This window comes from Cricetulus griseus, chromosome 2 (genome assembly GCF_003668045.3).
Source record: "Cricetulus griseus strain 17A/GY chromosome 2, alternate assembly CriGri-PICRH-1.0, whole genome shotgun sequence".
NCBI lineage: Eukaryota > Metazoa > Chordata > Mammalia > Rodentia > Cricetidae > Cricetulus > Cricetulus griseus.
Genome location: NC_048595.1, coordinates 381,541,344 through 381,560,531, shown reverse-complemented (window position 1 = coordinate 381,560,531; position 19,188 = coordinate 381,541,344). Strand labels below are relative to the sequence as shown.

General features: G+C 52.2%; 1 protein-coding gene across 5 annotated transcripts in view; it reads right to left on the bottom strand.

The window, feature by feature from the left end:
* Positions 1-7,690: 7,690 nt before the first annotated feature.
* The window catches only part of Prr5 (proline rich 5), a 34,856-nt gene continuing 23,358 nt past the window's right edge, over positions 7,691-19,188 (bottom strand). For 4 of the 5 annotated variants that reach the window (XM_027396158.2, XM_035440802.1, XM_027396160.2 and 1 more), the window contains 6 exons: positions 18,159-18,207; positions 17,875-17,932; positions 12,260-12,351; positions 11,730-11,870; positions 9,972-10,107; positions 7,691-8,558 (listed from right to left, as the gene is read on the bottom strand). In XM_027396158.2, coding sequence (XP_027251959.1) covers positions 8,089-8,558; positions 9,972-10,107; positions 11,730-11,870; positions 12,260-12,351; positions 17,875-17,932; positions 18,159-18,207 — 946 coding nt within the window. In that variant the 3' untranslated portion in view covers positions 7,691-8,088. Of the gene's footprint in view, positions 8,559-9,971; positions 10,108-11,729; positions 11,871-12,259; positions 12,352-17,874; positions 17,933-18,039; positions 18,208-19,188 lie in introns of those variants that run through there. The other variant, XM_035440803.1, reaches the window with a different exon arrangement.

The window sequence follows — 19,188 nt, the reverse complement described above, 5'->3', positions numbered from 1 at the left end:
TAAATATACCTGAATAAATTACTGAAAGTCAGACAGTCAAAACTTGAATCAGCACCAGCTACTGAGTTGTGTTGAATCCAACTGCCTTCTTGCCTCTCTCAGATTGTTACTCTGCTGCCCACGCTGTTTGCAGATACCCCTGCAACAGGGATGGGGTAGGGTGAGGTGTTGTACACAGTGGCTACAGGCTAAGGACCTGGGACATTCTGGGTATGGCTGCAGTGGAGTCTCCTGTGAAGTAGTCTCCCTGCTGGGTGGGAATCTTCTGAGGGGTGGAACCTTCTGAGTGATGGAGCCTCCTGTGGATGGAGTCTCCTGTGGGGTGGAGCCTCCTGTGGGTGGAGTCTCCTTGGGGTGGGGCCTTCTGTGGTTGGGGCCTCCTGTGGGGTGGGGCCTTCTGTGGGTTGCTATATTAGTCACTGCTTTGCCCTTAGGCCTACTCTGCTCTGTGGAGGTTTGGACACTGTTCCTGGAAGCTGAGCCTGACCTGTGTGTCAGGCTCCTGACCTACTCCTGACAACTTGGGAAGCTCCTACCACCAGGCAATCAGCATTGCCTCAGCAACAGGCCGGCCACTGAAGTGGCTCACACATAAGACCCTTCCCTGATCACCATCCCCATGTTGCCCTCACATCTCCACCAAACACAAACTGAGGAGAGTCCTCCCCCACCCCCACCCCCAAAGAGAGATTGTTTTTGCAGATAATGTGGTGATACTTTACATTTTAATAGCCTTTTATAGCAGGTTAGAGCTGGTTTGCCCTACACACATAGCCACCAATGAGGGGAAGGGTCCTGGGGGCAAAGCCAGGGGTTTAGTATTGAGTCTTTATCACCTTAAGGCCAAAGCCCAGTAAGGACCCAGCTGCTGTGTAACCCTTTGGTGCAACACTCAGTGTGTGGCTTTATAACCCAACAGCTATAACACTGTATGTGAGTCACAAGAACAGACAAGCACAGGCACCAGAACATGATGTTGTACTGCAAAGACCAGACCGTTGTTGCTTCAAATGGAGAAACTGAGGCTGTTTGGCCTGCCTGATACCTCACAGCGGCCACCTCACACTCATGCTAGTGGCACTGGCTGTCTCCAGGAAGGGTGTGGGGGATACACGAACACAGTGTAGTATTGGCTTCCCATTAGCATTCTCTCCTTCTGGAGACCCCACAAGCCTCAGGGCTCTTGGAAAGAGGCATATGTACTCAGGTCACACTGTGACACTGCCAAAATGATAGTACTCCATCTCTCATCCCCAACCCCCAGGCTCAGCATCTTCCCCTGGCTTCGTGCACACCTCATGCATGCGACAGATCTGCAACCCACCTGGAATGCCACTGGTCCCAGCCTCGAGGGAGAAACAGCCCACGTGTGTGTCCACCCAGGAACTTGATGCTGCAGCTCCAGAAGGATCCCCCATCTAAGCTCTGAGAGCTCTCTAGTTAGAGTCAGTCCCATTTACCCTGCTTGACACAAAGTGGCCACAAGATGTGAGTGTACTCAGAAAGTGAACATTAGAGGCCACTTCCGAGGCTCATTGTCAGGGGATGTGTCTGAGTTCCTGTGTAGGTTCCTCTACCCAGGACCCTACCCCTCTCTATGCCCTCAGGGCATCACCAATTGACGGACACTCTTGGAGCTCAGAGACCAAGGTCTCCTGCTGGAATGGGTGCCTCTTCTCTTGGTTTTTAGCACCCAGGCTTGCAAGGGTTACATCCATATTCCATAGAAGACTGAGAATGGTTGAGTCTCTGTCCCTCCTTTACATGTCTTCAAGGCCAACCCAAGTTTGGGTGTTGAATGAGTTCCCTTTCTTTATTTTCTTGAATTTATTTATTTTCCATGTATGAGTGTTTTGTGGAGGTCAGGCACCAGGGTGTCAGATCCACTGTAACGGAGTTGTAGATAGATGGTTATGACACACCATGTGGGTGCTGAGAACTGAGTTCCCGTCCTCTAGCAGAGCAACAAAGCTCTTAACTACCGAGCCATTTCTCCAGGCCCTTAAATTCATTTTTGTTTCAAGCTGAGTAATAGTTCAGCATACACATATGCCTTGTTTATTTAAAAGCTATATATTGCCGGGTGTGTGGTAGTACATGCCTTTAATCCCAGCAATCCGGAGGCCTACTTCTGCCTCCCAATTGCTGGGATTAAAGGAATGTGCCACCACCACCCAGCTCCATCCCTCCCTATCTTTTCTTCCTTCACAACTTGGCCATAGCTAAGAACTACACCCTGCCATACCCCAGCCCCCAAAGTGCTTGCAGCTATGGACTGTAGGAAATATAAGAGCAATGCCAGGCAGTGGTAGCACACACCTTTAATCCCAGCACTCAGAAGGCAGAGGCAGGTAGATCTCTGTGAGTTCGAGACCAGCCTGGTCTACAGAGCGAGTCCCTGGACAGCCAGGGTTACACAGAGAAACCCTGTGTCACCCCCCCCCCAAGAATACCAGCTGATTGGGTGTCCCTTTTGTGGTCTCCAAGTTGCCTGAGGTCTAGGGCCTGGCAAACACAGGCAGAGCCTAGAGCAGTGTTTTCCTGAATCTGTGATCAGATAGTGGTGCCCAGAAATGATGGGTGTTCTCCGGGAAGATGTGAGTGAGCTGAGGAGTCACAGACCCTCTAGATAGCATACCTACCCCATCCAGGGGAGGGCCAGGAGACCCTTCTTCTTGGGTTGTGTGTCCAGGCAAGTGTGGACATGTGCTGTGAGTGGTAAGTATACAAGCATGTATGTGTGGGTGTAGGATTATATATTTGTATGTGTGTATGTGAACATGTAAGTGAGACATGTGTGTGAGAGGGGTGCTGAGACTTCAGCCAAAGTCCCAGTGTCATTGTGCAGACAAGACAGTGAGGTTTCCAGCACAGTGGGTGGGAAGAGCCCTGGAGCTTCAGGAAACAGGTATGCTGCCAGGTCCCTGGAAGAAGTTTCAAAGGTTTTAAGAGTAACAGAGGGAAAGGGAGGGGCCCATCCCCACCCTTCCCCCAACCCCCCCTCCCTGTGCTGTGGCACAGGTGCAGAAGAATCTGGAAGCTCCAAGAGCTGAGGCTTTAGTCAGGTAGACAGACTGCTGAAAAGGGCACCAAGGAGGTTCAATCCTGTACCTTGTGAACATGTTCATGAGAAGGCTGGTGGGAAGGCCAGCACCCCTCTGTGAATGGCATGACCTCTGCCACCAAGCCTCCAGAGTGGCTTTATCCCCAGGGCACAGGAGGAGCATTGCAGAATTGGGGACAAAGGAGCACTATGTCCTAATCCATCTGTGCAGTCTGGGCCTGGCTGCTGAGGACTGAGCACAGGAGCCACAGAAGTATGGTGACTGGACTTGGGACAGGGTGGGGATAGGGGAAACAGGAATCCAGGTAACCAGGCCCTCTCACCTACTGGGTCCTGTGGGTGTGAGGAGAATCAGGGCGGGAAGCACGATTCTCACTAACACTAACTAGGCCCTCACGTGAGACCACAAAGCCCCTTGATTTTCTATCAGCCATGCTGAGGCTCATGACCTGACTTGCCTTTGCCTCCAAACTGGAGATAAAGCCCTGGTGTCTGATAACTTGATGAAAAAGGGATGTTCTTTTTTCTTTTTTTTTTTTTTTTTCTTAAGACAGGTTCAGTGGGGGATGGTGGCACACACCTTTAATTCCAGCACTCGAAAGGCAGAGGCAAGGGATCTCTGTGAGTTGAAAGTTAGCCTGGTCTACATAATGAATGTAGACCAGCCAGGGCTACATAGTGAGACCCTGTCTCCAAACTCCAAACAACAAGACAGGGTACGTGTAGTCCAGGCTGGCCTCAGGCTCACCATGTAGACCAGGCTGGCCTCAGACTCACCATGTAGACCAGGCTGGCCTCAGGCTCACCATGTAGTCCAGGTTGACCTCAGGCTCACCATGTAGTCCAGGTTGACCTCAGGCTCACTATGTAGACCAGGCTGGCCTCAGGCTCACTATGTAGACCAGGCTGGCCTCAGGCTCACTATGTAGACCAGGCTGGCCTCAGATGCACTATGTAGATGACTTTGGGTGTGAGTCACCATGTGAAGGAACACAGAGCCTGTGCATATTAAGCAAGCACTCTCCCCATTGACCCACATCCACAGCCTCAGCCTTCAGCAGGGGTATCTTTGTATTAGCAAACTCTAGTGATGGGAACAGAGCCCAATGGTTTGGCTTGCTAAGGGTGAAACTTACCCTAATTGTGTTTCTAGGGCTCACTGACACCTCATCCACCCCATCTAAGAACTGGCTGGAGCAAGTGAAGGGGCCTGTCCTACAGAACCAAAGCTGTGGGACCTCCATGACACAGGGCAACAACACAGTATCTAAGGGGAGTCCTGGTGAGGATCCAGTATTGATAGAAGCCAGAGCAACCACACCAACTCATTGCAACGAACATTTGCAAGCAAAACTGTTTGGGCAAAAGGGCTGAGAGACTTTTTTAAAATTTTATTTTTACTTTTTATTATTTTTATTTTTATTTTCTTTTGAAGAGGTTGCAAGGATGAAGTGGAGCTATGGAGGGGCGGGAGATGAGTGGGATTGGGGTGCATGATGTGAAATTCACAAAGAATCAATAAAAAGTTAAAAAAAAAAAGATGGACATACTCTAACATGCCAAGTTTTTAAAGGCCAAGATAACATCCTCTCCATAGAAGGGTGCAGTGCTGTCTATTGTCCCAGAAGCCTTTGGGAGTCAGCACAGAACAAAGCAAGAGCCCCAGAGATGGAGTGGAAACCTCACCGAATAGTGTCAGTTACCAGGAGTCACTCCAGTTGAATAAATGTTTTCAATGTCATTTTATTATTGTTTTGGGACATTATTTCATCATGTAACTCTAGCTGGCTGTGTAGACCAGGCTGGCCTTGAACTCACAGAGATCCATCTGCCTTGACTTCCCAAGTACTGGGATTAAAGACAAATGCCATCACAACCCACTCAACATTAAAAAAAATAAAAATTCCCAAGACCTGTTTACTGTGTGTTCCCTACATCCCCTCCTCTCCCCCAGGAGAGTGAATTAAGTGATGGCCGATAGGCAGAGCCTGGTGTCCCACCCCTTCTTCATACTTTCCCTGTGGGCTGAAACCTCTGATCAGTTAGTAGGACCTGTCATTTGTGACAAACATCTGGCTCCCAACCCATGTGTGGCAGAAACAGGTCTGCAGAGGGAAGTGGATCCAGGGAACCAATGGAACCAGCCTAGAACACTGAGAGCCCCTCACTGGCCCTGGGGCCCCATGCTGATCCAGTGGTAACTAATTAGTAGTAGGACACAGAGCAGGCACTGGGACAGATCTGGGAGCTCAGTGGAAGAGCAACTAACTGCCTAGAGTGGGAATGACAAACCATGAAGTTTCAGCCAGGAACTTGGGCCCTCTGGCTCAGGGCTCTTCCAAGGAGTGGGTGGGGCATCCTAGCAATAAGTTTGTATGTGGCACATCCTGGTGTGCCAGTCTCTGTACACCTGGTGTGATAGCAATTCTCGGTTGTCAGCTTGACTACATCTGGTATTAACTGAAACCCAAGCGGTTGGGCACACCTGTGAGGGATTTTGTTCTTAACTAAATCATTTTAAGTGGGAAGTCCCACTTTTAAATCTGGATCTTTGAGGTGGGGAGATACCCCATCTGGTAGTAGCCTATATAAAGGATGTGAAAGAAGGAAGTTAGATCTCTTTGCCTGATTGCTCTCGCTCTTGCTGGCCAGTTCATTCACTCACTAACATTAAAGCCTACTTCTTCTTTTTTGTTTGTTTGTTTTGTTTTGAGAGAGAGTTTATCTGTGTAGCTTGGTGCCTGTCCTGGAACTCAAGTTTTTGTAGACCAGGCTGGCCTCAAACTCACAGAGATCCACCTGCCTCTGCCTCCCGAGTTCTGGGAGTAAAGGCGTGCGCCACCACTGCCTGACTTAAAGCCTATTTCTTGTATATAGTCTATCAGTTCTGTTCCTCTAGAGAATCCTAATACACCTGGTTATCATTGCCTGCTTGGCTTACAGTACACCCCACCCCAACCCTCCCCCCACACAGTGGAAGCCTCTGCCCATAATTCTACTTCCATCTCTCAAAGGGGCTCCACAAAAGTGAAACTTTGCTAATGTTGAGGGAGGCAGGGTGGCACAACTTAGCCAGGTCCCAGGCCCTATCTCACTTCCCTAGAGACCACAGCAACCCAGTTAGCTTTTAGCCAGGGACTTGATCATTCTTTCCAGATTCAGGTTCCTGCCTGATGCCCTGCATGTCGTGAGGCTGGGGTGGCTCTTGATTCCCTGGGGTTCCTGGGGAGCATTTTTCAAAAGTCCTGTATACGGGCTAGTTTTATGTCAGCTTGACACAGGCTAGTCATCTGAGGAGGGAACCTCAACTGAGAAAATGCTTTCATAAGATAGGGTTGCAGGCAACACTGTTTTCTTAATTGGTGACTCATGGGGGAGGGCACAGTCCATTGTGGGAGGGGCCACCCCTTGGCTGGTGGTCTTGGGTTCTATAAGAAAACAAGCTGAGCTGGGTGTGGTGGTGAAGGCCTTTAATCCTACCACGTAGGAGGCCAGCCTGGTTTATCCTGGAACTATGTAGAGAGACCCTGTCTCAAAATAACAACAAAAAGAAAACAGGCCAACCAAGCCACGAAGAGCAAGTAGCAATCCTCTATGGCCTCTGCATCAGCTCCTGCCTCCAGGTTCATGCCTTGGCTTCCTTCAATGAACTGTGACAGTCTGGCTATGTAAGCCAAATAAACCCTTTCCTCCCTAGATTGCTTTTGGGCTGTGTTTCATTGCAGCAATAATGATCCTACTAAGACACCCTATGAGTTCAGCATGTGCCCTTACCACAGGCAACACTGAAGCTCAAGCAGGCCACCCCTGATTAGAACAGCCTGTTTCTCCCACCCTGAGGGTAGGAGGCCTTCTGTCCTAATATTCCAGCAGATGCCCTGGACCCACAAGGCCTTGCAGTTCAAGCATGAAGAAGCCGCTTCCTATTCTATTTTCTGGCCAGATCTGCTCACCCTGCCCCCTGGGTCTGTTATTTGCTTGTCATCCCAGAAGATAAGACCTGAGTGCTTTGAAGGGCCTGGAGCAGAGTTCAGCATGTGACCAAGGAGGACCACACTCCCCTGGCTCTTTAAAGAGGAGCTCAACAGGACAGAGGCCTACTCCAGGCATGGTTTGACGGGCTAAACTGCTGGGCAAGCCCACAACAATCCTACCAGCACTCAAGAACACTTATGCCCATTTACCAGGCAGTAGAACCAGCCCATTTGCTGAGGGTCCTAACCACCCTCAGAAGCTGGGTAAACCTCTCTAGAGGTAGAGAACAACTCCTAGAGCAGCTGGGAATGCTGGGCTGCCCCTCCCACCAGACCAGGGTTTTTAGCAACCCCCACCAAAAAAAGGGCAAGATCTGTAGGTCCCCAGTGATCCCCTCCCCTCCCTAGATGCAGTGGGTCTGGGTCCAGGGACCCACAGTAGGGCCTGTCTTATACCTAAGCACCAACCATTAAGGTCTCAGGCCTCCTTGAATGCTTTCTGGGCCCTCCATCAAGATGACATAGCAACATTGGACCTGAAAACAAGTGCAAGAGTGGGCAATGAGCACGTGTCCATGGGAATGTGCCCCTGGCAGGAGGGAGAGGTCCTGTGAGGTGGGGGTCCCAGAAGGACACCAGGGAAAGACAGGAGCCTGGAGCTGTAACTTTATTTCAAGCCTTCCTGTTTGGTGGCCACCCAGGGAAGAGGGAGGCAGGTCTGGCCGTGGCTTGGGTCCCATCTCTGTGGGGGCCACACTGGGCTGGCATGGGCAGAACCCACTGGTTTCACATTTTCCTGGGTAGGTGTGGCACCAAGGGTGGGGCAGGCAGGAGGGCACGTGGTGACCCCATCCTTGAGGTACCAACTGGACACCCAATCAGACCTGGGGTGAGCAGGGAAGTGGATAGGTTTTCCAACAGACTGGGAGTATACAGTGACCAAGGCAGCGGCAAGGGGGCTGGTGAGGTTAGGAACACGTCTCTCACGCACACATCCACAGACACGCAAACATATAGGGGCCAGTAAAAACATGAACTAACCTCAGGCTATCACACAACACTCGGCCGGCTTCCAGTTGCATCAAAGTCAGACACACTGGACCGACTACCCCGACCAAAGTCAATGAATATTCCTTCGGAGTCTGAGTCCACGGACTCCAGGATCTGGTCCACCAGTGTCTCAGGGCTGGAGGTGGGTGGGGAGCTGTGGGCTGGGCCCTGCTCTGGGGAATGGGCAGGGGGGTACAGTCTGCTAGGGCAAGGCCCTGAGTGAGGTGTTGGGGAGGACCTGAAGGTCCCCGAAGGGCCCTGGCCAGGTGTGTCCACAAAGCCCTGGGGCTCAGGACAAGATGTCATCTCTGAGACGGAGTGCCTGCGGATGCTTGTGCCACCAGCTGCTGTGCCTTCTGCTTCATGCTCAGCCACAGGATTGAGCAGGGGTGTATTGTAGCTTTTGGAGCGCACCACCGGGTTCTTGGCTAGGACATCCCCAGAGCGGGAGCGACGCAGGAGCCGTTTCTCTGCAGGAACAGACACAGTCATATATACCAGGACGGTGGCTCCTGACTCACATGCTCTATGTCCCAAGTCCCACCTCTGGGCAGAGGCTTCTCATCAAGTGTCTAACCCACAGAAGGGCCACCCAGTAAAAGGCTCAGTGGCTGCTAGTTCTGAATCAGCCTCACTAGGTCCTACATACAAGCCTCCTGCCCTAGCTGGAGAAAGTACATTCCCAGCCTTGGCCTGAACAGGCAGTGGGACCTCAGCTGCTCAGGTTCAAATCTGCAAGCTGTCAGTGACCTATGAATGACCCATGTCAGTCATATATCCATGTCTCGTTTTCCTCACCCATGGAAGCCATGGATGTTAGGTACCAGTGCTTTCCTAGGTTTGACTGGGAGGAGCTGCAGGGTGTGGACAGTGCTATAAAGCAGCTGTTTATAGGCCTTACTGGCTGTGTAGAGAGTCACAGGCTGTAGGGAGTGAGGACAGAGCAGAATTCCTTTGGCCATGTAAGAGAAAGGCTTCCAAGCAGGACCCTGCAATGCCCAATAGTGACCATGGGGTGGCACTCCTGAGTACAACAAACTTTGTCAGGGAGCCTCTGTGGACCAGGAGGGTTGCTTTCTCCGGTCACCAGGTATCTGTTTTCTGGGTTTTTTGTTTATTTGTTTGTTTGTTTTTTTGAGACAGGGTTTCTCTTTGGCTTTGGAGGCTGTCCTGGAACTAGCTCTTGTAGACCAGGCTGGTCTCGAACTCACAGAGATCTACCTGCCTCTGCCTCCCGAGTGCTGAGATTAAAGGCATGCACCACCAATGCCCAGCTGGTCACCAGTATCTGTCTGTCTACAGCCAGACAGGTCCCGGGAGGTGCAAAGCCCTGCAGCTCTAACTTGCCTGAGCTAAGGCACACCCAAAAACTAGGGTTTTACAACCTAGGCAGCAGCACAGATGATGGAGAGCCAGTGGCCCCATCTGGTCTGTTCCTATAATCTAGTTGGCATCCTCTCCTGCATCCCAGTGGTCACCATGGGGACTCACATATATTCCCCGATAGACCAGAACTATGAAGGAGGGTGTGGATTGTTCTCTGGGCTGGTATGCAGCAGGTGCCCAAAAGATGCTGCTGAATGAACAAGGAATGACATGGCCAGCTTTTGAGGGACCCACCAGGTTCTATAGGGCCTCCTTTTACCTTATCCCTCTCTGAGCCTGTACAAATAACATCTAGTGGATGTGTGGTAGGGCTCCGTGGAAAGCTATCATTGTTCTGGGTGTTGCCTGCTACCCTTTAGTTCTCCCTCTACCCTAAGGGTCCAGATCTGCACTTGGCAGGGCCAGGCAGGTGCATGGGGCAGAATGGCTGTGTGACTGTAGCTGGTCCCCTGTGGGATTCTGGTTTTGCCCTCATGATTGCTCCAGGAAGCACCCACCGAGGATGCAGGAATGAGTACAGGACCCTTCGCTGGAGTAGAGGCCATAGGTGCCTAGGTACGGTGACACCACCTTCTGGATCAGTGTCTCCAGGCGCAGGTAGTCTTCGGTCACACCTCTGGACTCATGTACCCCCTGAAAGAGAATGGGGGGGTCACACACCCTGGTCTAGCAGCAGCTTGTCTCTGCCCTATCTTCCCCAGGTGGGGTCCCAGGTAGGAAGATGCTACTGCAGTCTTCTCCATGGCTGGGGGCCCTATAACCACATGAGGACAGTCACACTAAAGTCACCGGCACTGGTGTCCTGGGGGCCTATGAGAGACAGAACCAAGCTTATCACCAGAGGTTCTGAAACACTGCTCATGCCTGGGGGTTGGAGAGGGTAGGGCACAGGCAGGAGAGGCTGCCCATAGGGTTAGACACGTCCCTATGGTCTTTTTGAGATTAGCTCTCATTATGTGTCCAAGGTTGCCTTGACCATGAGACAGACCTCCTGCCCCTGATTCCTGAGAGGTAGGATTGCAGGTGTGCACCACCACACCCTGACCATACACTTCTGTAAACTGTATGAGGTCACTCCCCTACCCACGGTGTAAGTAAGACTCACACATGGCTGTTAGTGTGATTGGCACCCTACCACTTGGACCCCCAGTAGGAGCTGTGATCCTGGAAGTAAGGCAGGGACACACAGTAGGCCCTCAATACACATTGACCAGCAACTGTGACCTCAGAGCCACTCAAAACTTGAAATAGTGAGGGCCAGGTTTACCTTGAGACCAAGGTGAGGTCAGGGGACAAGTTCACAACAACCTTAGGGCAAGGCCACTCAGTCTGGGAAGAGGTGGTAGGTGAGACAATGGAAACCTCTGTGGTAAGGAGGCTATGCTGAGACTTAGAACCACAGCCAGGAAGCTGCAGGAGGCACAGAAGCCAGCAGGGGGCAGAAGCACTCTGGTGTTCATTGTCTCCTCCAATGGAATCCCAGGCCCCAGCACCACAGAGACCTGAACTTCCATTTCTCCCTTCACACAAACCCTGTCAGCCTGACCCAGTCTATGGAAATCCCACCCAACGGCTAGCATTTGGCTTCATTCCAAGGTGACCACAGCCCCCGACCCAGGGCAGCCCCTGGACCCTGCAAAATCCAGACTGTTCCTTGCTCTGAAACCTTTACCATTTTCTTCTACCCTAGGCCTGTCCCCACAAACCCTAACTTTGAAAGGATTTCCACATGTACAGGGGACCCATTACAACGAGGCTTTTGGTGCCTATGAGAATTCAAGTGAGGCCACACTTTCACAAACAGTAAAATGTTTCCCTGTCAGTAAAATGGGGCAGTTGTTGGTACCTCTAAAGTCCTGTGAGGATTGTAAGTGAGTTCAGTACGGTGAGCTTGCAAACTGTAAGGGGATGTGTCAGATGTAGGATACATGTTGGTGACTCAAAACTCCCCTGTCCTGGGGCAGGTTCCTTTACTCCAGCTATACTAACTGGCCACGGTCCCTTCTCCAGAGCTAGCCTTGTTGATGAAGTCCATCTGTACCAAGTGTCTGGAATTGGTGGGGGAGGGAGTGGGGGGGGTGTTTGTCCCCAGCCCTGGTAACTGATCGAACATACCAAAGCCAGTTGGGGCCAGGAATAAGTAATTTTTCTCTGGTTCATATCCTGGCCCCAAAGCCCTATTTGTCCACTCCCTGCCCAGTCGGTCTCGATCATCTCCCAATCTCAGAGTCCTGGGTCCCCAAACCCTGTCCCACCTGCAGTACCAGCAGCATCTGTGCGATGGCAGGGGGGACGCGAGCGTGAGAGCGGGCCAGCGCGTCCTCCAATTTCACACTGAGGGTGATGGTGTTCCGGAAGTGCAGCAGGGCAAGCTGGCGCACTGACGGCTCCTTGCCCTGTGGACACGGGAAGAGGCATGTTGGCCCCACTGCTATCTCGCAGTTTTATCTCTCTATCCCAGGTCAAGGGTGGGATGTGGGAAGGGCCCCAGTGACAACTGGCCCTTCCCCCATTCTCCCTCCCACAAAGATTTAAGATTCCTTGTAGCCTCCCCTAATAGGGCTTTCTCTACCATCTGGAGCCCGACTCCACCATTGGCTTCCCCACTCCAGGTCTTAGGGCCCTGAGGAGTCCCCAGGCATGCCAGGCTAAGCTGACCTGTAAGGGACAGGTCAGTGTAGAGGAGGGCATCAAGCCTGGAGTGCTTCCTGGAGTCATTCCAGGTCTTCAGAGTGTACCTTGGACAAGTGGGACTTCCTTCACTCCCATGCACCCAGCCATATACCTGCACAGGGTAGAAGATTGCCTGCAGCGTGGGTAGCACGTCACTAAAGAAGAAATCCCAGGTCTCCGCCAGCGAATCTAGCAGCTTCTGTCCTGTGGGCAAGAGGAGCCACCAGGGCATGTCCTGAACACACTAGTAGACCCATCGAGGTCAAGGAGCTAAGCAAGAGTGGGGGGTCCCCGAGGCCCTGCAGAGGCCTCATCTGCCCCAGCATAGCGTAGCTCTCTTGCCACCCTGAGCCCCTGTGGAGTGGATACAGGACAACACCTACAATCTAAAGCAGATGGGACAAAATGAGACTGAGTCATTTAGACGCTCACTCAGCCCGGGTGATGGTGGATGCTGGCAGCTGATTGCTGTCCTGCCTTGAGCATGTATGCCTGAGCAGGTGCTGGCACAGACCTTTTCATCTGCCTACCTCTTCCCCTAAGTGGGACAGGCCCGATCTTAGGTACTGGGGATAGTCAAGGCCCCAATGGCTCTGGATACCCCCTACCATCTAGCAGGGAAGCAGGATACAGAACAGCCTTGGGGAAGACAATGGGTACAGGGTGGCCTTCAGGGTCAGCAACCCAGGCTAGTCTTTGGCTCCTTCTCAAGGGCCCAGGCCACAACACCCCAGCTGACCAGTGGGAGACAGGGCAGAGGATTGGCAGGGAGGACTTCCTGGAGTTGTCTGGTGTCTGAGCTGGCTTCAGAGGGATACATGTTGGGCATGTGACACCCACCCCTACCAAGTGAAAGAAGCAGCCGTGTGGGGAACTGGAGTTTGGATAAGCTGGAGGACTCAGCTGGCTTCAGGTAGAGTGTCACCACCTGCCAGGTGGGTAGCCATTGGGAAATGGGGTAGTTAGGTTCCCCAAGATGACTCTGGCTTGCAGACTTAAGAACCTGTCACCAGAGTAGACAGCTGAGACAAACAGCCGCTGGGTCTAGGAATTAACAGTCCCAGCATTTGGGTCTGAGCAGGGAGGGAAGGGTCCTTGACTGCAGGCCAGCCTGCCTGTCTCCAGGTTTCTATGGGAACAAGGAAGCCTGTGAAGGCCTTTGCCCAACTTTCCAGTACTTGCAGAACTTTACCTCATGGAAAGACCCAGATTCATACAGAGCGATTAGGTGGAGGCGTGGGGGAGCGGGTGGCACAGAGACCTGGCCCCAGGAGCAGGTTGGCCTCTGTGTGTGGCCACCTAGGGCTGCTTGCTAGTGGACAGCAAAATACTCCTGGGTGGCCCACACCTGGCTCCAGGGGCAAGGAGGCTGCAGGAATGCCCGGGGCAGGCGGATGCTCATGGTCCCTCGGAGCCCTGCCTGAACACAAAGTCCCTTCATACAGGAAGAAAGGCTGTTCAGTCCTGGCTGGCTGTGGGGTGGCCCTGGGAGCTGGCCAGGGCAGTGTGCCACCAAGTGAAGGTCGTCCTCCAGCCCACAGGGCGGACACACCACAGAAAGCAGATGTTGTAAAACACAGAACCCAGGCCCCAGCTGGAGCCGTGTACTGTCAGGGACCCAGAAGGGTAGCCTGGTCCCTGGCTGGGCTCTTGCCTGGGACTGTGGACTGGGCTGTGTGCTGGGAGTGGGGTCAGCAGAGGCTAAAGTCAGACTTCATTGAAGGTTAAAGCCTTGCTCTGTGGCTGTACTGGAGCCCCAGAAAGTTCTTCCAGACAGACCCAGAGGCACCCTCTATGTAAGGGACAGGATAAGTCTTAAGGGATCAATGACAAGGTACTCTGTGTTTGCTGGTGGTATGACAGCCAGTAAATGTGTGTACCCTGCCTGGGCCCCAGCCAGAGGTGGAGCAGGAAGCTTCAGTGAAGGGCCAGACTGAGGCTCCATGATGGCTTTCACTGGGCAGTCAGTCTCTCCTTTATTTGGCCCCAGGGTGCTAAGAATCAACAGGAGAGAGGCAGGCGGGTACAGCTCCAGCCCACCAGCATGCAGGGAAGGTTCCAGGGATGGCCATGTCCACAGAGAAATGATGGAAGTAGGGCCAATGTTGTATAGCGGGGGCTGTGGCATGGGCAGGCAGGATGAGAAGAGAGTGTGCTGGGTGCACAGACTGGTCAGTTACACCGAGTTTGGCTCCTGGATGAGAAGGGACAGACCCCAGCCTCAGCAGCCCACTGTGGCCTCTTTGGTATTGATCTGGGAACCTTCTGAGGTGCCAGGCTGTTCCCCTGCAGTGAGCAATCCTGTCCCAGCTGGCTCCCGACTCCAGTTTAGGAGATGACTGAGGCCTCACTAGAGGCTGCAGAGAGGGGAAAGGTGCACAGGCTTGGACTGCTCTCTGGAGGCTACCACCTGCCTCCATGTGTCCCCTCCAGCAGATACGTACAGGCTGGGAACATGACTGGCTTCACGAGCAGTCTCAAGGGGATGAATTTCCTAAGGTGGAGAGAGGCTGGGATAACTGACCCACAGGGCATCGGTGTGTCTGAAAGGGGTGGATAAGCTCCTGAGACCACCACACTTGGAGGCCATATCCAGAGGCTGCTACACAGTTCCACACAGCTCTGTCTGCTGGGATGGAGTCATGCTTCCTTCCCCAGAGCTTCCCTAGCCTGTCACGTTAGCCTGTCAACATCTGGTTTTATATCTCAGTGCTCAGTTCTAAGTCCCTGAAGGGTAAGGTTTGTATCTTTTCCATCTCCAGGTCGAGGGAGACTCCCTGGAGCTCTGGCTTGGACATAGCTGTTCTTTACTACAATGGTTAAGAAAGGGGCCCTGAGGGCAGGGAGGCTGCAATACGTAATACCCACGAGGTGTTCACAGATGCCTGGAGCTTGCTGCTTTCCCTGGACCTAGAGGTGGGGATAGTACTTGTCAGGGCATCCTTTTCCTTTCCCCGGGAGGCCCTGAATCACAGTCATGAGGCTCCACAGGCTTCACAAAGCTGCCCTTCTCCAAGGACCTGGCTCCCCTGGGCTGCGTTGGTAGGAGGCACAGGCACCTCAGGGAATGTGCTAAGTCAGGCGGGTCAGGAGGGTGTAGGAGGCCACTTCCTCAGGTGCCAAACATTCATGGCGCCATCCTAGGGCTTGGCTACTGCCTTTTCCAGGAAGCCCCCTGGACCTTGGCTGCCTTGGGCCTCCTGCCCACACCTACTGTTTTCAGGCTCTCTCATTCTTTCCTTGACCTGCCTTATCTGATACATGCAGGAAGATGACGCAGGAAGATGACAGGGAACAGAGGATCTCTTGGAGTGAGACAGGACTCCAAGAAGTGGGTTGACAACCATTTGCCCAGAGTCCAGCACTTGGAAAAGGAACCTAGAGCAGTGAGTGACTTGAGTAGGCTAAGAAAGCCATCCATCTGCTCTGTACCTCAGCTGCCACATGTCCAGTGCAACCCAAGTAGGGCTGAGTATTTATGGCTCCTCCTCAGGGCTGCTGGGGTGACCACTCAGTAAGTAGAAGCAAACCAACCAGGGTGTAACCTAGCGGAGAATCACCTGGAAGGTGCTCACAAAATCCACAGTCAGCCAGCACAGTGCCAGGCCACAGTAAGTGCTTCTCTCTCCACCCCCTTCCTTCCTTCCTTTCTTTTTCCTTCCTTTTTTTTTAATTTTTATTTTTCTGGTATTTTGTTTGGTTTGGTTTCTGAGGCAGGGTTTCTCTGGGTAGTCCTGGCTATCCTGAAACTTACTACGTAATAGGTTGGCCTCGAACTTACAGAGATCTTCCTGCCTTTGTCTCAAGGCTTGCACCACCACTCAAATGCTGAAGCCAGCACAGGTACTAGTATACAAAAAGTAGGTGCCTACAAAATGTTCACATCCTGAAGTCAGTATTGGACCTGGTATACAGTAAGTGCTCACCAAAGCCAGCACAGGGCCTGGCACACATGGGTACTTGGCACATGCTGGTACACAGCAGGAATTGCAAAGGAGAGTCTGTATATGCCAAGTCCTCTGGACACTCCTCACCAAAGTGCCCAGCTCCTCCTGGGACCCCAAGACTATCAGACACCAGGGGCTTCAAGTACTGGACTCAAAGCCCTCTATCCCATAATGTAGGCTGAGCCAGACAGGGAGGCTGGCTGGACTGTGGAGCCTGATAAAGGAATAGGGGTGCCCTGGCATCACACCAAGGCTTGAATTCTGCCTCCCTGTAGTGTGGCTGTGGAGAAAGTGCCTGCTGTCTCTGCCATCCCCATGTGGGAACAATGACCTTTGCCATAATCTGGTTCTCTGGTCTTCGGATAATCAAAGACTCAACATAGTTGTTTCTCAGACAATGGGATGGGGTTCCTGTTATAGTCTGGGATAAGGTAGCCCTTGAAATAGCTCATGTGTTGATGGTGTGGTCTATAGCCAGTAGCGCTGTGGATGTAACTGGAACATGAGGGTGCTGGTTTCATCACATGATGGACCACTGACCAGTTCAGAGTTGAATGTGCCTTAGAAGGTGGGGCTTGGTGGGAGAAAGTGGGTTGCGGGTGTGATGGTTAATACTGACTGTCAACTTGACAGGATTCAGAACAGGAGATGTATCCTCTCTAGGTTTATCTATGAGGGAGTCTCTAGGCTGGGTTAACTGAGGTGAGAAGACCTGCCCTCAATGTAGTCTGCCCCATTCCAGATGCTGGGGTCCTGGACCGAGTAAAAAGGAGATTGCAAGGTGAGCATCAGCATTCATCTCTCTGCTTCCTGGCTGTGGGTGCTATGTGACCTGTCTCTTCCTGTCTCTGCCACCATGATTTCCCCACCATGATGGGCTGCAGGCTCCGACTGTGAGCAAAAAATCCTCTTCCTTAAGCTGCTTTTGCCATGGCATCAAGAAACATAACTACTGGAGTGCCTATGAAAGGTACTCGTTGCCTCTGGTCTCTTCCTGTCTCTCTGCTTTATGGCCACAGAAACTGTCCCTGAGGAACAGCTTTGTTAAAGCCACATGCTCTCTGACATGGCATTGGCTCTCAGGCTCAACATGATGCGGTCTAGTGTCCCTGGACCTCTGACACTGTGAGCCAAAATATAAACCCTGTCCTTTTGTGATGTTAGCTTTGCCAACTTGACACAACCTACAATCTCACAGCAAGAGACTCAATTAGAAACTATCTAGATCAGGCTGGCTTATGGGTGTGTCTGTGGGGTGTTGCCTTGATTGTTAGTTGGTATAGGAAGACTCAGCCTACTGTGGGTGGCACCAATTCCTAGGCAGGGGATCCTAACTGTGTGAGAGCTGAGTGCAGCAGACAGCAGCATGCATGTGTTCACCTCTCTGATCTTGACTGTGACTGTGAAACCCTTTCTCTCCTAAGTTGCTTTTTACAGGGTGTTTTATCACAGTGACAGAAATGAAACTAGGATACCCTTTTGACATGTTGGCTTTGTCACAAGGATGAGAAGCCGAGGGCACAGTTCCTGTGGGCAGAGAGATTAAGCAGAGGGCTTTTCAGGGTTGCACAGCCTTCCTGGGCTCCCAAGTATGGGGAACAGACTCTCTCCAAGGTCCCCTCTTAGTCCTATTGCCCAAAGCTGTTTCTTTCCTTTCCAGCTATCTTAACCAGAGAGCCACCCCTCTCTCCCAGCACCTGCCACGCACTGTCCCAGAACATCAACCACAACCAGGCCACAGCCAGGCTGGCTACATTCATCCCCCCCCCCCCCGACTCACCCTCGTAGAAGCGTATCTTGTCACGAAGGATCACCATGCCCTTTGTGAGCAGCTGGTTCTGAAAGAGAACAAAGGTATCATCACTGGCCTGCAGCTATTCCAGGGTGGTCTGGCCCACAGGACCCCCAGGAGTCCACCAACAAACAGCCAACAAATAAGACCTACCCTCCTGCCACATAGTCAAAGCCCCATCCATCCTAAGAGGCCTTGAGCCTGCTTGGACAGTCACAGGTCATATGACAGAGACATCCTTGGAGGGCCAGATCAAGCTTTCCTCCACATACCTGCAGGTACTCTGTGAAGAAGGATCCCAGCTCTGTCTTCAGCAACTGCCTGTGGGGGAGGGGGGATGAGAATGAGTCGAGGTCATGCAGTGCTGGTGAAGGCTGGGAACAACCCAGCATCCAGGGACCAACCTGCTAGGCACAGCGACACAATGGCCCAAAAGAATATTTCCCCCATGTGACCCACGGAGTGGAGTGGCTGGCTCACTACATATCTCCTCTACCCATCTCATAGAGGAGAAGACTGAGAGTCTCAGTGGGACAATGACATCTACTTCCTCAAGCAGACACCTGCAGGCCTGACCCTGCAATACTGGGCTCCATCCATCTTCTACCTGCCCAAATCCCACAGCTGGCAGAGCCCTCCTTCCCCAAGTGCCTTCCCCTTTATTAGCCGAGTCTTCACAAAGCCAGTGGCAGGCAGGCACTGACTGGGGCTCCGGTGTATAGTTGAGGCAGGAGCAGCTCTGAGAGGGTCAGCCACAGATTAACACAGGAATCTCTACTTGGTGAGCAGTGTTGCTTGTCTCCAGTGGAGTCATTTTCCACCCAGATCCCATGTTAGAAAGGTATGGATGGCTACTGTGAGGGTTTGAATGAGAATGTCCCCCGTGGGCTTGGACCCTTGAATACAAAGGTCCCCAGATGGTGACACTGTTTGAGGAAGCTGTGGAACCTTTTGGAGGTGGAGCCTTGATAGAGGAATTAAGACACTGGAGGCAGGCTCCACTTCCTGCTTACTCTCTGCTTCATGGTTAGGTTTGAAGATGTGAGCTCTTGGCTTCCTGCTCCGCCGCCAGTCCCGAAACCTTGATGATTCCCCACCATGATGGCCTCTTATCCCTCTACAGTGCAAGACAAGTAAATTCTTCCTTCTGTTAGTTGCTTTTGGTTTCACAGTATTTAATCACAGCACCAGAAAGGAAACTGATACAGCCCTGACATCCATAGAGTCTTCATGTGCTGAGCCAAACCAAGCAGGAGTCCTAACTTTCTGGCTATTATTTCCACCTGAGGGATGTAACTGGCT